The 17,812-nt window shown below is 34.9% G+C and overlaps 2 protein-coding genes across 3 annotated transcripts; one reads left to right on the top strand and one right to left on the bottom strand.

The window, feature by feature from the left end:
* Window positions 1-240: 240 nt before the first annotated feature.
* On the bottom strand, window positions 241-4,465 carry LOC125187735 (loganic acid O-methyltransferase-like). Of its 2 annotated transcripts, XM_048084364.1 has the most exons (3): window positions 4,376-4,465; window positions 2,239-2,874; window positions 241-691 (listed from the first exon to the last, which is right to left on the bottom strand). In XM_048084364.1, the coding sequence occupies exons 1-3, from the start codon at window positions 4,442-4,444 to the stop codon at window positions 338-340; spliced, it is 1,059 nt and encodes a 352-aa protein (XP_047940321.1). In that variant the 5' UTR covers window positions 4,445-4,465; the 3' UTR covers window positions 241-337. The 2 variants fall into 2 exon arrangements, with proteins under 2 accessions (XP_047940321.1, XP_047940320.1); XM_048084363.1 differs by lacking the exon at window positions 4,376-4,465 and having other exon boundaries at window positions 2,239-2,990.
* Window positions 4,466-12,057: 7,592 nt separating this feature from the next.
* Window positions 12,058-13,433, top strand: LOC125187327 (protein IQ-domain 26-like). The gene is made up of 3 exons (XM_048083892.1): window positions 12,058-12,503; window positions 12,579-12,773; window positions 12,890-13,433. Exons 1-3 carry the CDS (start codon window positions 12,156-12,158, stop codon window positions 13,409-13,411), a joined length of 1,065 nt encoding a protein of 354 aa, XP_047939849.1. The 5' UTR covers window positions 12,058-12,155; the 3' UTR covers window positions 13,412-13,433.
* The last annotated feature ends 4,379 nt before the right edge of the window (window positions 13,434-17,812 follow it).

The raw sequence follows: 17,812 nt of genomic DNA, 5'->3' as shown, positions 1-17,812 counted from the left end.
TATTCACTGGTAAGTAGCAACAGACGATAAGAAAACTAATTTAACTATTGGAATAGGCCAAAAAGAAAACTCATCTATAAAGGAACTAATAAAGTACTATTGTATAAACTGATAAGTAAAAGTTCCTATCAATCATTTAAAGGCACCTAAAACTAAATTTTACAATATAATTCAGAATTGTGATATCTGCAACTCTGTGAGCCTAGAAATTCTAAAAAATCTTGATTATCAACAAAGCGATTCAAAGAGAAATCATATTATTTCCATACATGTAGTGTTCATATGTTAACATTTATTATGACAAACATAGTTGGCTGTTGTGCCTCAAATCACTACATCAGCAAGAGACATCATTGCGTTTAAGAAGAGCGAAAAGCTGAGAACCGATTTGAATCCCAGCAGAATACAACATCTGAGAAAACAAGGTTTTTTTCTCAACTGCTCGATTGAAAAGCTCTTCCACAATGTGAGATCCCAAGTGATTTGCCATTGTTGATTCTGCCAAAGCTCTAAGATGCATTACTGCACTCTCTATGTCAATTGGGGCTTCCTGGTTTGACCTTGCATTCCTTATTTCCATTTCCACGATTTCGAAGCATCCATTCTTCTCCATAGCTCTTCTCATTTGCTTCACACTTGGATATACATGAGGAACGTTCAATGTGTCCACTTTGTCTTGGCTTAACATACCCTGTTTTCCAAATATATATGTATATAGTATTATCAATTTCAAGGCATGCTTATACTAATTTTCTATCTAAACATAGCCTAAGCATTATTAGCAAAAGTATCTCGTCGTTTGAGTATCCATTGACACAACTTATAGATATGAGTAGATTTTTACTTGACTTTTCAATTCTTGAAAGTGGCTTATTTGATAAACAATGTACTCCTTCTTCCCTGATCAAGTGTCCACTTTTAACTAGATATAAGTTTTAAGCAATATAAAAGAAATTGGATTAAACAAGCTAGTAGAATATAAGTCTTTATATACTACATCCTTAAAAATAGAAATTATTTTCATTTTAGTCGATAACATTTACCAATTCTTATCTCCATCTCTTACTTCTTCTTTTCATTTATTTTACTTTGTTCATTTTATCTCCCTCTTTTTAATTTTATCTCTTCTTTCTTAATTGACCAATTATGCGTTTAATTTTGTATTGTTTAAAAAGTTTGTCTTTTAAGTAGGTAATATTATTTTAATAATAAAATATTAGTGAAAAGAGTAAGTGAAATCTAAAACGAAATATCATCAGTTAACAATTGATATTCAACTCAAAAATAAAGTATGCATGACAACTATCTATCGTAAAAATAGTTCGGCTACTTATGACTCTAATTAATATGGTCAAATAGTTCGGCGACTTATGACTTTTGAGACTATCGAAAAAATCAGTGTTCATCGCCTCAGTGTGAACGAAGTTTGAAATAATCACGATCTCCATATCTAACTACACAACACAAGCCATTAATTATATGACCGACTCCAGTAGCTTAAATGTGAAATAGAGATTAACCAATTATTCTTGCTAACAAAGCAATTAACCACTTCCGAATATAATTTACACCGGCCATATTTAATATTTTATCTCATAATCTTTGTCATTTAGTATGATGTTCCTTATGTAACTAATCAAGCAAAATTATGATCTACCTACAGTCGAAAATAGAAAAAGTTCAAATAAATTTACTTGCTCCGCCCCTAAAATTTGTCACGTATTTTCGTTTCCGTCTCTCACATAATTTATCATATTTCATTTTAACTATTTTTGGTAGCGGACCTCACATTCCGCAAACTCATTTTCACTCACATTTTATTATAAAACTAATATTCTCTCTGTTTCATAAAAATATATGCACTTTTCATTTTCGGTCTCCAACTAAAGTATGTGCATTCCATTTTTAAAAAGTTATCCCAATTTATTAACTATATACATCAACTTATTTACAACTTATACCACCGTTAAACACTATTAGTAATGTGAGTCTCACTAACCACTAACACTACTTTAACTACCATTCTCTTCAATCTCTCTTATTTTACCAATTTTGTTTTAATTTTCGTGCCATAAAATATGAGACGGAAAGAGTATTTAAAAAGTAGGACTCACATTCCACTAATTTTTTCAATCAATTTTTTATTATATTTTCTAAAATCCATGCTCAATCAAAATGTGACAGAATTTAAAGGACGATCAAAATGTGACAGAATTTAAAGGACGGGAGTAATATTACCTCTTTGACCATATCCATGAGAATGCATCCAAGAAAAGTAATGGCTATCCCAACATCATGTGTAACAACTCCATCATCAACACCTGGCATAATGATAATAACAATCCCACCCTCAACAATTTCCTCAGCCCTCGACCTCAAGAAAACACCCATGTCCTCCTCAAACTGATCCGCATAGGCCTCCACCACCGCGTCGGACGCCCCCGTGTAGTGAATCCTCTCGGGATTCCACGCGGGGGAGTCCCTCAGCTGCAGCGGCGGCGGCACCCTCGAGAGCCAATGGAGCGAGGACGAGGAGAAGGCGATGTGGAGAGAGGAAGATGGGAAGAGTCTGCCGTAGAAGGAGCCCGGCACGGCGGCGGCGAAGTAGGGTCGGGGGTGAGGGAGGGAGGCGAAGAGGGTGTTGAAATCGTTGGAAGTCTGGTCGTTGAAAAACACTTGGAATTGGAAATGGTGGTGTTTGTGTTGGAGGGTTTGGATTATGGTTTGCATGGCGAAGAAGGTGTTGGGGCCCACTGAGCATCCTAAGTCGGCGATGGCGATTGTTTTTGAGGGTTGGATGAGTATCTTTTCTATGTCGAGGTTGTTAGTGATTGCTGAGATTATCACCTTCTTCGCTGCTTCGAACCCATCCCTCTGTAATGGTAACAAATTAATGAGTTGGGAGAGAAAAAAGAATGTTGGAATGGAAGAAGGGATATATTCCCTTCGTGCCAACATAATTGTACCAAAACTTTTGAGCTAAATTGTGTTGAAAAATGAGTATGGAGATAATAATAAAGTAAGAAAGAAAAAAAAAATTAGTTGATTTAATAAAGTAAGAGTGGTTGGATATTTTGTTTTTTGTCGAGAAAAGGAAATGACTCAACCTTGTTGAAACATTAAAGAAAGGAATACGACTCAACTTAGTTAAGACGACGGGAGTATTATTAATCCCCCTGGTCCCCTTAAATATCTCATAGTTGGTCAGTGAAAGTTTTAAGAAATTGTTTGACTCTGTGAAAAAAGTGGATGGAAAAAATTAGTGGAATATAAACCTCAGTTTTAGATACTCCTCTGTCCCACAAAAATATGCAGTTTTTGTTTGGCACGAATTTTAATGTACAATTGGTAAAATAAGAGAAAATTTAAAGTATTGTTAGTAATGGGTCTCACCTTAATAGAGAGAAAAGAGTGTCAAAATTTAAAAAGTGTGCGAGTATATTTTTGTGGGACAGAATTTAAAGAAAAGAGTACATATTGGAACAAAGAGAGTATTAGTTTTATTATAATTGTAAATATAATGAGTTAGTGAAATGTAAGGTCCATTTTTTAAAAGTAATAGTAAAAGTGAAATAAGATATTTATTGGAGGTAGTTTAAAGGCAAAACACATTCTTAGGTCCTTATACTTTAATCAAAATGTTCATTAGGTGCTTGTACAATTTTTTCGTTTTAATAGGTCCTTATATCTTTCTCATAAATTTCAACACATCCTCGTACAATTTTTTCGTTTTAGTAGGTCCTTATACTTTGATTATAACTTTTATTAGGTCCTTATACAATTTTTTAATTTAAGATATTCTTTTACTTTTATCTTAGATAATAATTTATATTTAATTAAATTTAATGAACCTTTTAATTTTATTATTTAACTTATCTTATCTTATGATTATTCTGGGAAACGTATCTTTCAATATAAATATAAATAATCAATTGAAAATTCAGATAGTTATTCTAAAAAAAACTTCCATTTTAATCTTCAATCATCACGGTTAATCTTTTTATTATTCTCTACAACTTATTTAGATTATTGGATAACAAGATGGTATTATCTTTATAGATTATGCTAAGTTAAATAATGGAATATTAAAAAGTTCATTAAGTTTAATTAAATTTAGATTATTATCTAAGATAAATGTAAAAAAGTTCCTAAAATAAAAGATTGTATAAGGACCTAATGAAAGTTATGATAAAAGTATAAGGACCTACTAAAACGAAAAATTGTACGATGACCTGATAAAAATATTGTGAAAAGTATAAGAACCTATTAAAACGAAAAAATTGGACAAGGATCTAATAAACATTTTGACTAAAGTATAAGGACCTAAAAATGTATTTTGCCGTAGTTTAAATAAGAAAATATATGAGATATTAACCTGTAAGGTAGAATTCTTTTGGTAGCTGTAGATTCCGTCGCCACCGATCATTGTAGATGATTGTGCCATCGATCTAGATTTGAGTTTAATTCTCTCAATCTCGACTTTTGTATATACCGTATTTAATTTATATCTCTATTTATAATGTTCGTATGCAGCCTGTTTTAATGTCAAAATGAAAGTAACAAGAAAAGTTTGACTTCGATTCTATCCCCTTAATGTCAATTAAATACACCGCTCCTTATCACATTACTAATTAAAGACTTGTAAAGTTTAGATTTATCATTTATTACTATATAAATATAGACAGCTAAGGCCCAGAGTTTTTTAGTAAAGGAGATTAATAAGAACTGAATCCAAATATTTAACCGGCATACACAAAACTTTTTCTAATCAAATTAAAATAAAGAAGAGATCGAACATACCAAAATGGTATTACCCATCCATGTCTTACAAGTTTATTCTAGCTAAAATAATTTCTAGAATATGTACAAACAATCATTAAGTTTGTTAGTCTTCCTTTTCTTTTTAAATGATAAAGATAGTACCCAACACGTAATTGCTTGATGTAGATTACACAATAACCTCAAAACACTTAGGAAAATTAGCTAGGTGTAAAACCTTTACGCGATATGAATTTGAGTTGGAAACTGTTTAGTTAATAAAAATTCAAAATTGTAACCATTTTATAGTACAATTGTATCCACACCATTAATACACTACCCAACTAATTGGTGTGAGATCCATTTTAAATTATTGTAATTTGCTCATTTATTAAACCCATCTACGACTTGGCTGCGTACCCTAATTTCATCGCCTAAGAATACGTAATGATTAGGTCATCGCCATCTATAGTCAATAGTATTGTCTCAATACATACTACAAAATCATTATAAGACTTATTACTATTCACGTGCACGTATCAACTTTTCAAACCTCACCACACAGATCAAGCTATGACAAATTACAATCATACCATACTTTCAATTTCATATGGAATAAATATTTTGATTGCAATATTTTCAAAATTAAATACACTTTCATAATTTTGAAAATTATATAGTAAAATAAATAAATTAAATAAATAAACAACGTAGACAAAGTTAAAAAAAAAATAATAACACAAATCCTGATTTGAATCCAAGTTGGTCGACAAAATTTTCGTTCTTTTGCCACCGGGTCTCAATCGTCCTCAATGTGTCTTTGTACAACCCTTTATAGTATATGCAAGTTCAACCCATTTTTCGGTCACCTCATAAAATTGAGTCGAACACTCGTTCCAATGCTCCTAACCTTCCACTTCACCTTCATCTTTGCAACTTTATTAGCACATTCTATAAATCCGTAAATATTGAAGTGGAACTAAGCAATTCCCCACACCTTCTCGTACTTGAATTAGTTATTTTGATTTTACACAAAATCTGCGGGTGCATCTTTTTTAATATCCTCTTTGTTGAAGATCGCACTGTTTGTATTAACATTAGCCTCAAATAATGAAATATCTTTCTACTCAAGTGGCCGATAAAATCATATTCGGACAGATCATAGAGGACGTCAATCATTGCCTTCATTTTGTCAACCAACTTGAACGACTAGTGCTCCATGCTATAAAAGATCACATGTTTGATACTCCAACAATGTCTTTTATATATATATGGAATAAGGCAGTGAGTCATTGGTCATGAAGAGAATCTATAAATTTCCACGGAAGTAGCAGTGATACGAGTTTATTTAAATCGGCAGCGCCTGCATCAACACGAACGCGAGTAGTGGCAAAACCTAGACATAGAGTTGAGGTCGAGTTTGTAACTGAATTTTTCTTTAATTCCTACTCTTGATTTAAGGAGTATTGGACGGTACTGTCAATCAAGAGTTGTTCAAATTATGTATATTACATGGAATAAACAACGGAGGTCGGAGAATTTCTCTAGTTTTTATTTGTGGGCCTAATCGTTTCAAAATAAAATACATAGAGTTGGGCTTCAAGTTTATTTAACCCTTCCTATATCTTCTTGAGCCAATTGTATTTCCTCCTCTTCCGCCGTGAATTATTTCTCTCCTAGCGCCACATTGCAGAAAATTAAACACATTAAATCATGTTTTACACCAAATTATTAGCCATTAACCCAAATTTATTACCCACATAATTGGGATTGAATTCTCACAATCAAAGACACAGATTAACCATATTCTACAATATGGTACTCACACTCTTCCAACTTTCACTACAATCCGCCAATTCCTCTTTCAATTACAGACGTTTTCTCCTCCACTATCTGGAATTGATGTTGGACAGTTAAACCAAATCAATTTAGATTTTAATCCACCATTTACCACAATTTTATTCTCAAATTGATTTCCAATAATGGTTCAACGACACATATATAGTTACTCTATTCCATCTCTGCTAAACAACTCACGTGAGAGAAGAGAGTGGGCTATGTTTTGATCAAATTGGAGGCGTGAAGGATGGAAAGGGATGATTGGGCCTCTCCTCTAAATCAAATAAAAGGGATGGGCCGGAATGGTTGGACTAACTTTATTTTTATATGTTTAGGGCTTGTTAAAGTTTGGGCCAAATTACTTAATGCTTTGGACCAAAAGATTTAAATAGTTGGGCTGCTTTTTATGTAATTCTTGGGCTGGAATTAATTTAAGAAAATTTTACGAAGGAGTAAGGATTTTGGAGACGTGAACGGCCGACCGGCGTTGCCCGCGATGCCTCGGGCGGCTGCGAAAATTGAGAAAAGGCTTTCTCAACGAGTTAAGGTTGGAGCGAGAAACGCAAGTTAAGGATTTTAAACGAACGAGGTGGGCTTTATGTTTCAAGCACGTTCTATGAGAAAATAAATGTTACGTATGTTATGTCATACCATGTTTTGTTTTATGGAGTGTCTATCTGAAGTGGCTTTTACCATGTATAGCTAATCGAATTCGGATCTCAGTAGGGCTGCAAACCCTACTCGGACTAGTGTACACAACATGTAGATCCGACGCCATCCTTCGAGTTGGCCGATCTAGTGACTTCGAATGCGGCCGTATTCTATGTCATGTATAGTTCGGATATGGTGAATGAGGAAAAGGGAGTTTGACTGCACAGTCACATTTTTACGAGAAAATGTTTTAGTGTACTCGGGCTCTTTCAAAGTTAAAACCATGATGTCATTGAATGAGGGCTTGACATGATATTTTTATGAAAATGTATTTTGGCATGTGTTCACTGAGTATATCAAGTACTCAGCCCTGCATATGTTTTAAAAATGTGCAGGTTGAGCAGTGACAACGATGGACGGTGTTGGTTGAGTAGAGATTACGTATGTTCTTTGGTAGAACAGTGATTGGAATTTGGATGCATCATGTCTCCACACATGATATCATTCGCTCATTGATTGCTTGTGCTAAAATAGTACTCCCTACGTTCCATAGTAATAGGGATGTTTTTCCATTTTCGTCCGTTCCATAGTAATAAAGTCATTTCCCTTTTTAGTAAAAATCAACACATTTTTCCACACCTACTTTACTCTCTCTTACTTTTTTCTATCTTCATCTCTCTACCTTTTTCATTTTTCACTTTATTCTCTCTTTACTTAACTCACCTAACACAATTTTTCTTAATCTCCGTGCCGAAAAGTTTTACCTCCATTACTATGGAACGGAGGGAGTATTTCTTTCGAGTTCATGTAATTATCGAGATGATACTCTGATTTTATTCAAGTTATTTATATGGTTTCGAGCCAAGTCCATTTATACAATTGTTTTCCTCTTCTTCCCGCTTCTTCAATCTCCCACCAATTGCACAATAAACCAAGCTTTCTATACTTAGAAAGTTGGGGCGTCACACATATCTCTCTCATGTATGCTTAGGATATTAGTATTAGCTAGATTTAATTTACCTTTTTCGTAGGATATTTTTGTATCCACACATATTATAAATGTGTGGAGTCCTCCATAATCTTTAATCATAAAGAAATATAAAGAATCTTTCATAGTTTCTTGTTTTTATCCTTTCATGCAAAATACAAAACACGAAAACCCTAGTCTTTCTAGATGGGAAGTCCCGCGGTGGACAAACTTATCTCCCATATATAATATTTCCTTCGTCCGCGAATAGAAGTTTCGTTTTTTTCATTTTAGTTCGTACATGAATAAGAGTTCCAGTTCGTTTTTATTATAAATGGTAATAGGCTCTTACATTCCACTAACTCATTTCACTCACATTTCATTTAAAACTAATATATATAAGTGGGACATATATTCCACTAAATTTTTTCAAACCACTTTTCTTAACATTTTTTAAAACTTGTGCCACCATGAAATGAGACTCCTAATAACAGACGGAGAGAGTAGTTATTTTTGCTTTCGTCTACCTATAAAAATATTTCTAGATTCATTTGGATCGTAGTTATATTGTTATATATCTTGTCTCGTGATGGATTAATAATTGAAATTACTATTGTGTATGGACAAATTTCGAATATGTTAATACATACATATATCTTCAATTCAAGTCCCCCGGCATTGATGGGACCATCCTATATACTGTAGTAAAATGTTTTTGTTTTGTACAAGACGCGGGAAAAGTAAAGGTAGAGAGAGATGTGTATGTGTCCTCGTGGGCCCCACCCACCATCTCCATACTATTCTAGTTCCTGTAAATAGCCAGAACATATTCTCTTAATCTGATGTGATTAAATCAATGATACTACCTTAATTGGATGAAATGAAATATGACCTTACCTTAGCTTTAATAATGTCTAATCACAAAAGCTATTCTGATTTCAAGACAAGAATATTCCCTGTTAAGGAATTTGCGGCTTGTTTTGTGCACAACCATATAGGTTTAGCGGATCTCGTGTTTTAATAATTGAGTACAATGATGTAACTCTTAATTAAATCCATGAGAAGGAGTTTCAAAGTTAACTTGTAAGCGTTGAATTAAACTGAGTTAATTATAATTTATCTCAATCACTTTTAAAATTTGTGTTGAATCAAATATTTATATTTTTCAAAGGCGAAGGAAGTAATTAAATTGTGAGTAGAATGAATTAGTGGAATATAAAATACATTTACTAAAGATAGTAAAAATTAAATAAAATATTTTTGATAACATATAAAAGAAAAGGGAAAATAAGAAGTGTTACTGTTAGGACGTGTATATATAGAAAAAGAGATGTTGGATTTCTTATCCTAACGTTGCTATCGCTGAACTTAGCCGCTCAGTTTTGTCTTGTAATACAAAGGTACTCACGAGGTCTACATTAACCATTTTTTCTTGGAATGCAATATTTTAGTATTATATTTTAAATTATGTGTGGCACCAACTTACTAGTTACTACTATTTGAGTTTTGGGCCAGGTCAATATTCCATTCAAACTGAAGCAAAATGTATGCTGTAATTTGTCAGTCATTTTCTTTGAATTAATATCTTATTTTATGTACAATGTTAATCTGATTCAAATTTAGATCAGTCCTTTTCGAACTGTGGGTTAATTAGGTGAGAGCTATTCATACCCTCATTGTATTAGGTAAGAAATTCTCAATTTTAACCTTAAACATTTAGGATTCGGGTTAGTACATCAGAATAATAATGCTAAACGCTATAGAAATTTAGATATGCATTTTTTTTGTATTTATAAGGATGCTATATGTATAATATAAAATTATATAAATCAGTTAAAAATATTACGTAGATTTTCATTTAATCAAAATCAACACAAAAGAATAGACAGTAGTAGCATGGCTTAAGTCAATTCATCGAACCAATCCTCTTCGGTTTGTGAGCTAATTAGACTGAAAAATGAATTATAAATTTTCATTCTTAATCCTTTAAAATTAACATAAAATTTGGATCTAAATCACAAAATTTGTGCTGCATTGGTATCAAAATTTAACACAAATCAATGTTCCCACACATCTTGAAAACAAATAAAATTACGGTGTTTTCTTATTTGGGGCGAATCCTGAAATAGGTTCCCTATTGGGGAAAACTTTTCTCTTTTGTTATTTAGCTTCGGGAAAAATGCAAAACGGATCAGTGTGCTTAAAACCGCGAACCGGAAATGCGTTTTTGGTCATGCAATTCAAATATGCGTCTTAGGGTTTAGTCATGCGAATTTAAATTGAGTTTTGAAATTTGCGTGTTTGCCTTTACATACCAAATTAGCCAATACCTCCTCCATTGTGGACAACGACATCTACTTACTTTTTACCAGCGGTAGAGGCTATTTCCGGCTAGAAATTTGGTAAGTTTTGTTCTTTTCCTTATTTTTCATGTTCATGTATGTATCTTATACTAATTGCGTTATTATTATTCATTAGTTGTGAAGTTTTGTAGGTTATTTGAATTTAGTGTTTGTTTTTGTGTTGTGAAATGTGTGAAGTAGATTATGTATGGTGTGGATTGAGAGTTTTGTAAAGTATATTATGGGGTTGTGTTGTGTAAGTAATTTTGAGGTGTGTGTATTGTAAATATGTTGTTGACTTTGATGGAATTTTGTTGTAAATAAATTTACTAATTTTGTAGATATTACTGAATGGTGTCTTCTTCAAGAAATCCGCTATTGTGTAGTCCGAATGACCCATCAATATTATATATGCAGAGTGTTCATATTTGTCTAAGTGTTTGGGCTGGGAACAAGAGACAAAGTTAAATTGCCAAAGGTATGAGTGGAAGAAGCGTGGGGCATGGATAATGTTCACCCTGTCGTTATTCAATATATTAGGATGTTCGATTGTAAAAAACCTCGTGAATTAGATCATTTTCTTATTATTAGATTGGTGGAGCGGTGACATTCTTTCATCTATCAATTGGTAAGGCTATTGTGACTTTAGAGGATGTGCAGAAATTCGATGGCAAACCTGTCACGTGGAATATGATGAATATGGGGGACTAATATTGGACTATATTGGGTTACCAATTGTTTTGTATTGTACCTAGTGCGAGGGAGTTTTAAAATGGCGGATTACTTGCATCGTCATTGACTACTAATTTAGAAGAGCGTGAGCATGATAATAATTTAATAAAAATGATATACTTTTTTGAATATCTGATACAACAAGCGCGTGTCTATTGCCTACTTTTGTAGTATATCATTTCATTGCAATGCCGGAGAACGTCGAGGCCACTTCAGATATTGTGTGATCATTTGCGTGACCAAAAACGCATTTCCTTATCGCGTTTCCAAACACACTGATTCATTTTGCGTTTTTCCTAAAGCTGTATAACAAAAAAAGGTTCCACGTAAGAGAACCTATATTCCAGATTCTCCCAAATAACGAAAAAAACCAAAAATTACATGTACAACCAAGGTTATCTTTTGATCCATTAATATTGAAAAAATAAAGAAAGTGTCCAAACATGTAGTCTGTTCCCGTTCTAGAATAGAACCAATAATACATTTTATGAGCCCGTTTCACAAATATCTACAACTTAAACTAAACTAATACTAGTATGAGTTGAAAGCAAAATAGTTAAGATTAGTACTAGTACTTATTTTGGGTGTTTGGTATTTTCCAAAATTCAATACCAAAATAAACAATGCCTCCCCTTTCACTTTATTGACGTAGTTTCGTACTTCACAGTTTACAGCACCCTACCTTACACAGCAAAATTACATTGCTAGCTGTATTATTTCACTTTATCATTTTAATCTCTCCCTACCCAAATATAAAAAAAATAAAAATATTGCTTTTTCCTCACAGTGTGCTTTTAAAGCAGCTTTTCTACGAAACGCAGGAACTTAGCTAGCTAGAACTAGATTCTCCATTCTTGAACCTCTAAATGGGAAAAGCAGCGCGCTGGCTCAAGGCCCTGTTTGGTTTCAAAATTAAGGAGCGCCCCGACTTGACCCGCTGGAGCTCCGGCCACCTCTGCCACAACCCCACCACCATTCCCCCCAACATCACCCCCGCCGAAGCCGCCTGGCTCAGATCCTTCTACACCGACAACGACAAGGAGCAGAACAAGCACGCTATAGCCGTCGCCGCCGCCACCGCCGCCGCTGCCGACGCCGCCGTCGCCGCCGCCCAGGCCGCCGCCGCCGTCGTCCGCCTCACCACCCGCGGCGGCAGCGCCACCGCGGAGAAGTGCGCCGCTGTCAAGATTCAATCACTTTTTCGTGGATTCTTGGTAAGATTTATTTATTTAATTTTTCGATTCCAATTCCGATTCCGATTCATTATTTTAAATTTTTGTTTTATCAAGGCCCGAAAGGCTCTTCGGGCCCTGAAGGGCCTAGTGAAAATCCAGGCCCTCGTGCGGGGATTTCTGGTCCGTAAACAAGCCGCCGCAACTCTTCATAGCATGCAAGCCCTCATAAGAGCCCAGGCTAGCGTTCGAGCGCAGAAAATGAGACGCCTTATCAACAATGACGAATTCCCCCCTCCCTACCATGCCCTGGTTAGTTTTTTTTTTTTTTTTTTTATGAGTAAATGAGAGGACTCGAACCTGAGACCTTTAGCTTCAGACATTAATATTTTTACCGCAAAATGTGAACGGGTAACTATAAGTTTCAGGATGAAGGGAGCGAGCATCCGTGGTCGTTCCACAGCAGGAGGCTGTCCGCGTCATTCGACACGGCGGCCAATTCGTTCGACGAGAGCCCGAAAATCGTGGAGGTCGACACGGGCTGTCGGGCCAAGTTGAGAACCCGGCGGGCCAGCTCGTGGATGGCGGCGGAGGCGTCCCCGTTCCAGTGTCGGATCCCGGAATGGGGGGAGCAGGTGTCGTCGACGGCGCAGAGTACGCCGAGATTCAGCGGGAGCGTGACGCCGGCGAAGAGCGAGAGGGGCGAGAACCCGAGCTACATGGCGAAGACGCAGTCGTTCAAGGCGAAGGTGAGGTCGCAGAGCGCGCCGAAGCAGAGGCCCGAGCCCGGCCCGAAGAGGAGGATGTCGCTGCTAGAAATGATGGAGTCGAGGAGTAGCCTGAGTGGTGTGAGGATGCAGAGGTCATGCTCTCAAGCTCAGGAAGCCATTAGTTTCAAAAATGCTGTCATGTCCAACTTTGGTAAGTCATCAGATTTTTATTCCAATTGACAAACAATTTTAGTGCAGCCAACATATTAGATTTGCAGGAATTTTTAATTTTTATTAGCTAATCTTTTTTGTCCTCATATTTCAATTCTAATTTCTCTCATAATTTGTCAATTTTAGCACTAAGAAAATCGATAACACTATGATTTGCAGTATTCTGAAAATAGAATAATGTACATTTAGGTACCTCTACTATATTGCTGCTAGGCAAAGAAAAAAAATTTAATGTACCTTTAAAAACAGAGGTGACGAATCCCAAGACAGTAAAATAATCTCCTCCAATAATTGGCCACCAACTTACGTAGAAAAATATTTTCACCGTGGTACTTATTGACAGATAAAAATAATACTGCTACTTTCATTTTGTGTTTTATGGGAATTTTGGAGGCAGTGAGATAGTCGATTCCCAAATCGGTGAAAATTGAAATTCTGAGATGGTATCATGTTTGTACTGAAAGTAAAGGTTTATTGGACCTCAATGATACTTGCTGCTTTACTTTTGTATTTATCCATCAACACTGGCCCATACTTTCTTTTATCCTTCCATATTTTGTTTGATACCTATATATACTAGTACTCCATATACTTATCTTTTACCAGTCGTTTTTAGATTTTATATATTATTAGATCTACCCATTTTATTTATTTTAGAATTATCCAGTATCCCATCCATTTCACTTTAGCGGTCCTAATTGAGTTATAAATATTCTAAGAAATATAAAGAAAAAGTTGGTAAAAAAATATAGTGGAATGTGAATCTCATTTTATATGCTACTATTAATTTTATAATAAAATGTTAGTTGAATGTGGTACAATTACAATTTATGAGAGTTTCTAATTAAGACTTCTAATACGGGACAAAATAAATTGTTTGAAACTGATAAAGTGGGAGTATTTGTTTATATTAGAAGACAGATTTCAATCCCTTGATGGTCTAGTAGTAAAATGGCAATCCTAAGGACAAACAAATATTGGGTCTTAGTTTTCCGAAGACTTCTATGAATTCATGGTTTACCTATTTTATAGTACTTTTCCGTCCATAAAAAATAGTCTTATATCTAAGAATGGAAAGTTTTATTCTTATACTTTACCTACTTTTTCTCCTCTTTCTCATTTTCCCCACTTTTTCTACATATCTCTCTTATTTTACCAATTTTTCATTAAAATACGTGTCGTCTTAAAATGTGCTTATTTTTTATGGATGGAGAGAATATAACTTATAAGTGACGTCATAGAAAGACAATGTTACACATAAATGACGTTTATTTACTTTTAGAGTGAACACCAAAAACAATCCTTGAACTAAGGGTTTATTTCACCAGCACTCCCTGGATTTTAAAAATGTTCCCAATAGACCTTGAGCTGAGATTTTTTTATTGGAGGTCCTTTTGCATTATTAATATTATTTCAAACATGTACTAAATCTGATATTATTTCAAAATTATCTTCTTCTTCCTTTTGTCATCTTTCACTTTGTTTATTATTTAAAATATTTTATTTTTATAAAATTAAATTTAAAATTTAGATTGTTAAATATTACTCCCTCTGTCCCGACTTAGATGACACATTTCTTAGTCGGCACGGGATTTTAAGAGTTATTGATTAAAGTGTTTAATTGGATAGAGGAAATGTGGATGAAAGTATTAAAATAGAAAGAGAAAGAGAGATGAATATTTTAACAGGAGTGAAAAAAAGTTGTTGGGTGTATTAATTGGAGAGAGAAAGTTTCCAAAAAAGGAAATATGTTTTCTTAGTTGGGACAAACTAAAAAGAAAAACGTGTCACTTAAGCGGGACGGAGGGAGTAAAAAATTATATTTAATTAAAATTATTAATTTATGTATTCTTTCTCGACTCACAACTATATACAAAGAAATAAAACTATGTAGCCAGCTCGAACAAAACTTCGAAAAACAAAGTGAAGGATAGCAAAGGTAAGAAGAATATAATTTTGAAATAATATAAGATTTAGTTCATCATTGAAATAATATCAGATTGAAAAGGTGATTGTGAATGGACAAATATGCTCATCTCACTTCTGGGTGTATTTTCGGGGAAAATATTGCAAAAGGATCGCCGATGAAATAAGCTTTATTTCATGATTTTTAAAATCCAGGGACTACTGGTGAAATAAATTCATAGTTCAGGGACTGTTTTTGTAGTTCACTTTTAATTATTTATTTTTATGTGTGATGGTTCCCAGAAAGAAAGAAAGAGAAAAAAAAAAAAAGTTACTCCCTCCGTCCTGAAAATTTGTCATTTATTTCCACTTACGTCTGTCCCTTAAAATTTATCACCTTTCACTTTTATCATTTTTGGTAGTGGGCCCTACATTCCACTAACTCATTCACACTCACATTTTATTATAAAACTAATATACTCCCCCCGTCCCCGATTAAGAGTCATACATTTCCATTTCGATCTGTCCCCAATTAAGAGTCACACTTCATTTTTACCATAAATAGTAAGTAGGTCTCACATTCCACTAACTCAATTCACTCACATTTTATTATAAAACCAATAAAAAAAAATGGGTCCACATTCCACTAACTTTTCCAACCAACTTTCCTTTACATTTCTTAAAACTCGTGCCCGGTCAAAGTGTGACTCTTAATCGGGGACGGAGGAAGTATAAAGTAGGACCCATTTGCCACCAACTTTTTCAACCCATTTTCTATTACATTTCTTAAAACCCGTGTCAGGTCAAATAGTGACAAATTATTAGGGACAGGGGGAGTATATGATTAACACAGTTTATAAACAAAATGAATAAGTTATCTCGTAAGGACACTTGAAATAGCGGTTTCTTAGGTCGTTAAGAAAAATTGAAATTGCAGCTACCATAAATACATGGTTAATGTTGTAAAAGAACTAATATCACACCTGTGCAATGCACGGTACATTGTATTTCTAGTTTTTATATACATAGACAGTCTAGGGTTTATCTACCGTTTTGCAAACATTGTTTTATGAGTAGTCAACATTTATCAATAAATTAATATAAAAATTTTAAGTTCAGTGAAAGATATAGAAAATGTATTGTTATACTCCCTCTGTCCCACTCTAAGTGGAGCACATTTCTTTTCCAACACGAGTTTTTATGTAGTGTAATTTTGTGAGTTGAGTGTACAAAATAAAATAAGAGAGAAGGAAAAAGTAGAGAAAGTGATATTTCTATTTTGGAAATGTGTCACTTAGAGTGGGACGGAGAGAGTATAAGTTTAATATGACACCATAATCTTTCATATCTCCAATATCTTATTATTTAGTCTATTACTGATTTACTCTATATTTCTCATATATGCTTAATATTTGTTTTCTTATTCATTAAGTTAGGGTAATGGCATTAGAGATATTGTTATTGTGTACAATTAACTAAGAAATACAATTATCTTCTATTTTCACGTCTTTTTACTATTCACGCAAAAAGTAGCTAGAAAAACTCTCTCGCTTGATCGACGGACAAAGTTCCCGCACGATAACCCTTGATCAACGATGTACAAAAGCCGATCACCCCAATAAGGGAAACACCCTTAACATCTGGTGCTTTCATCTCGTTCTCATCCTCCATCCATGACTTACTATGAGGAAATCATTTTGTCTTACCTATTTGATCGAATAATGGTTGTCGATCTTCAACAAAATAGACAAGAGGTTGGACGAGTAAGACGAGTTTCTCTCATTGTTCCATGAACAACCCGTTGTTGTCCTACAGCCGCCACAACTCCGGGTATCGCCTTCTCGGCTGGAGATGCCACAATAGCACACCTACAAACAGCCACCACACCCACTCTACACCAAACCATACGGACAACCGCTATATCCACCCTACACCGACCACTACAGTCCCAGCCCTACACCGATCCATATACGTAGGCACGCTTGCCCAATACGAATGCGTTGCTATGGCAGCAAGACCAGCACGTCTACCGACAATTTACCCCAACCGGCTAGCCGTCGCCACCACAGCAGAGTTCAACGAATCACCGCCATCAGGCTGTCTATTGCCGCGACCAGCCTAAGGATCTGCAACAGCACCACACCTGCGGGAAGGATCACCATCAATACCAGCAGCCAGTGCAACAAGCGGACGCCTACTGGTAGAAACACCATCATTACCAGGAGCCCAGCACCACCGCATCGCTGGCATCCACCGAGCCCCCACTCGGCGACAACACCATCAGCCGCGATCTCTCCACCGTGCAGGCCCGATATAAGGTATAGCTTAGTCGAGTTATTTTCCGATGATATCGAGGAATCAGTACAATCTCGTGAAATTCATTATGATGATACTGCAATTGATAAATTACTTAATCGAGATTGAATTGGAGAGGAAGAGCCGAAGAGGTATTGTTAGTAGTTGAAGAGGAGGTTGGATTTGCACAAGGTTATGGGGTAGCCCATT

This window comes from Salvia hispanica, chromosome 5, assembly GCF_023119035.1.
Source record: "Salvia hispanica cultivar TCC Black 2014 chromosome 5, UniMelb_Shisp_WGS_1.0, whole genome shotgun sequence".
NCBI lineage: Eukaryota > Viridiplantae > Streptophyta > Magnoliopsida > Lamiales > Lamiaceae > Salvia > Salvia hispanica.
The sequence above is the reverse complement of the archived record's forward strand: the minus strand, read 5'-3'. Positions and strand labels throughout refer to the sequence as shown.

What these genes read in the sequence shown, in the direction of transcription:
- LOC125187735 (XM_048084363.1), bottom strand. Translation starts at nt 2,958, where the DNA reads ATGTTGGCACGAAGGGAATATATCCCTTCTTCCATTCCAACATTCTTT. An exon ending in TCATGGATATGGTCAAAGAG is followed by an intron (nt 692 to 2,238) that starts GTAATATTACTC and finishes TTTGGAAAACAG; the next exon opens with GGTATGTTAAGCCAAGACAA.
- LOC125187327 (XM_048083892.1), top strand. Translation starts at nt 12,156, where the DNA reads ATGGGAAAAGCAGCGCGCTGGCTCAAGGCCCTGTTTGGTTTCAAAATT. An exon ending in CACTTTTTCGTGGATTCTTG is followed by an intron (nt 12,504 to 12,578) that starts GTAAGATTTATT and finishes TGTTTTATCAAG; the next exon opens with GCCCGAAAGGCTCTTCGGGC. An exon ending in CCCCTCCCTACCATGCCCTG is followed by an intron (nt 12,774 to 12,889) that starts GTTAGTTTTTTT and finishes TATAAGTTTCAG; the next exon opens with GATGAAGGGAGCGAGCATCC.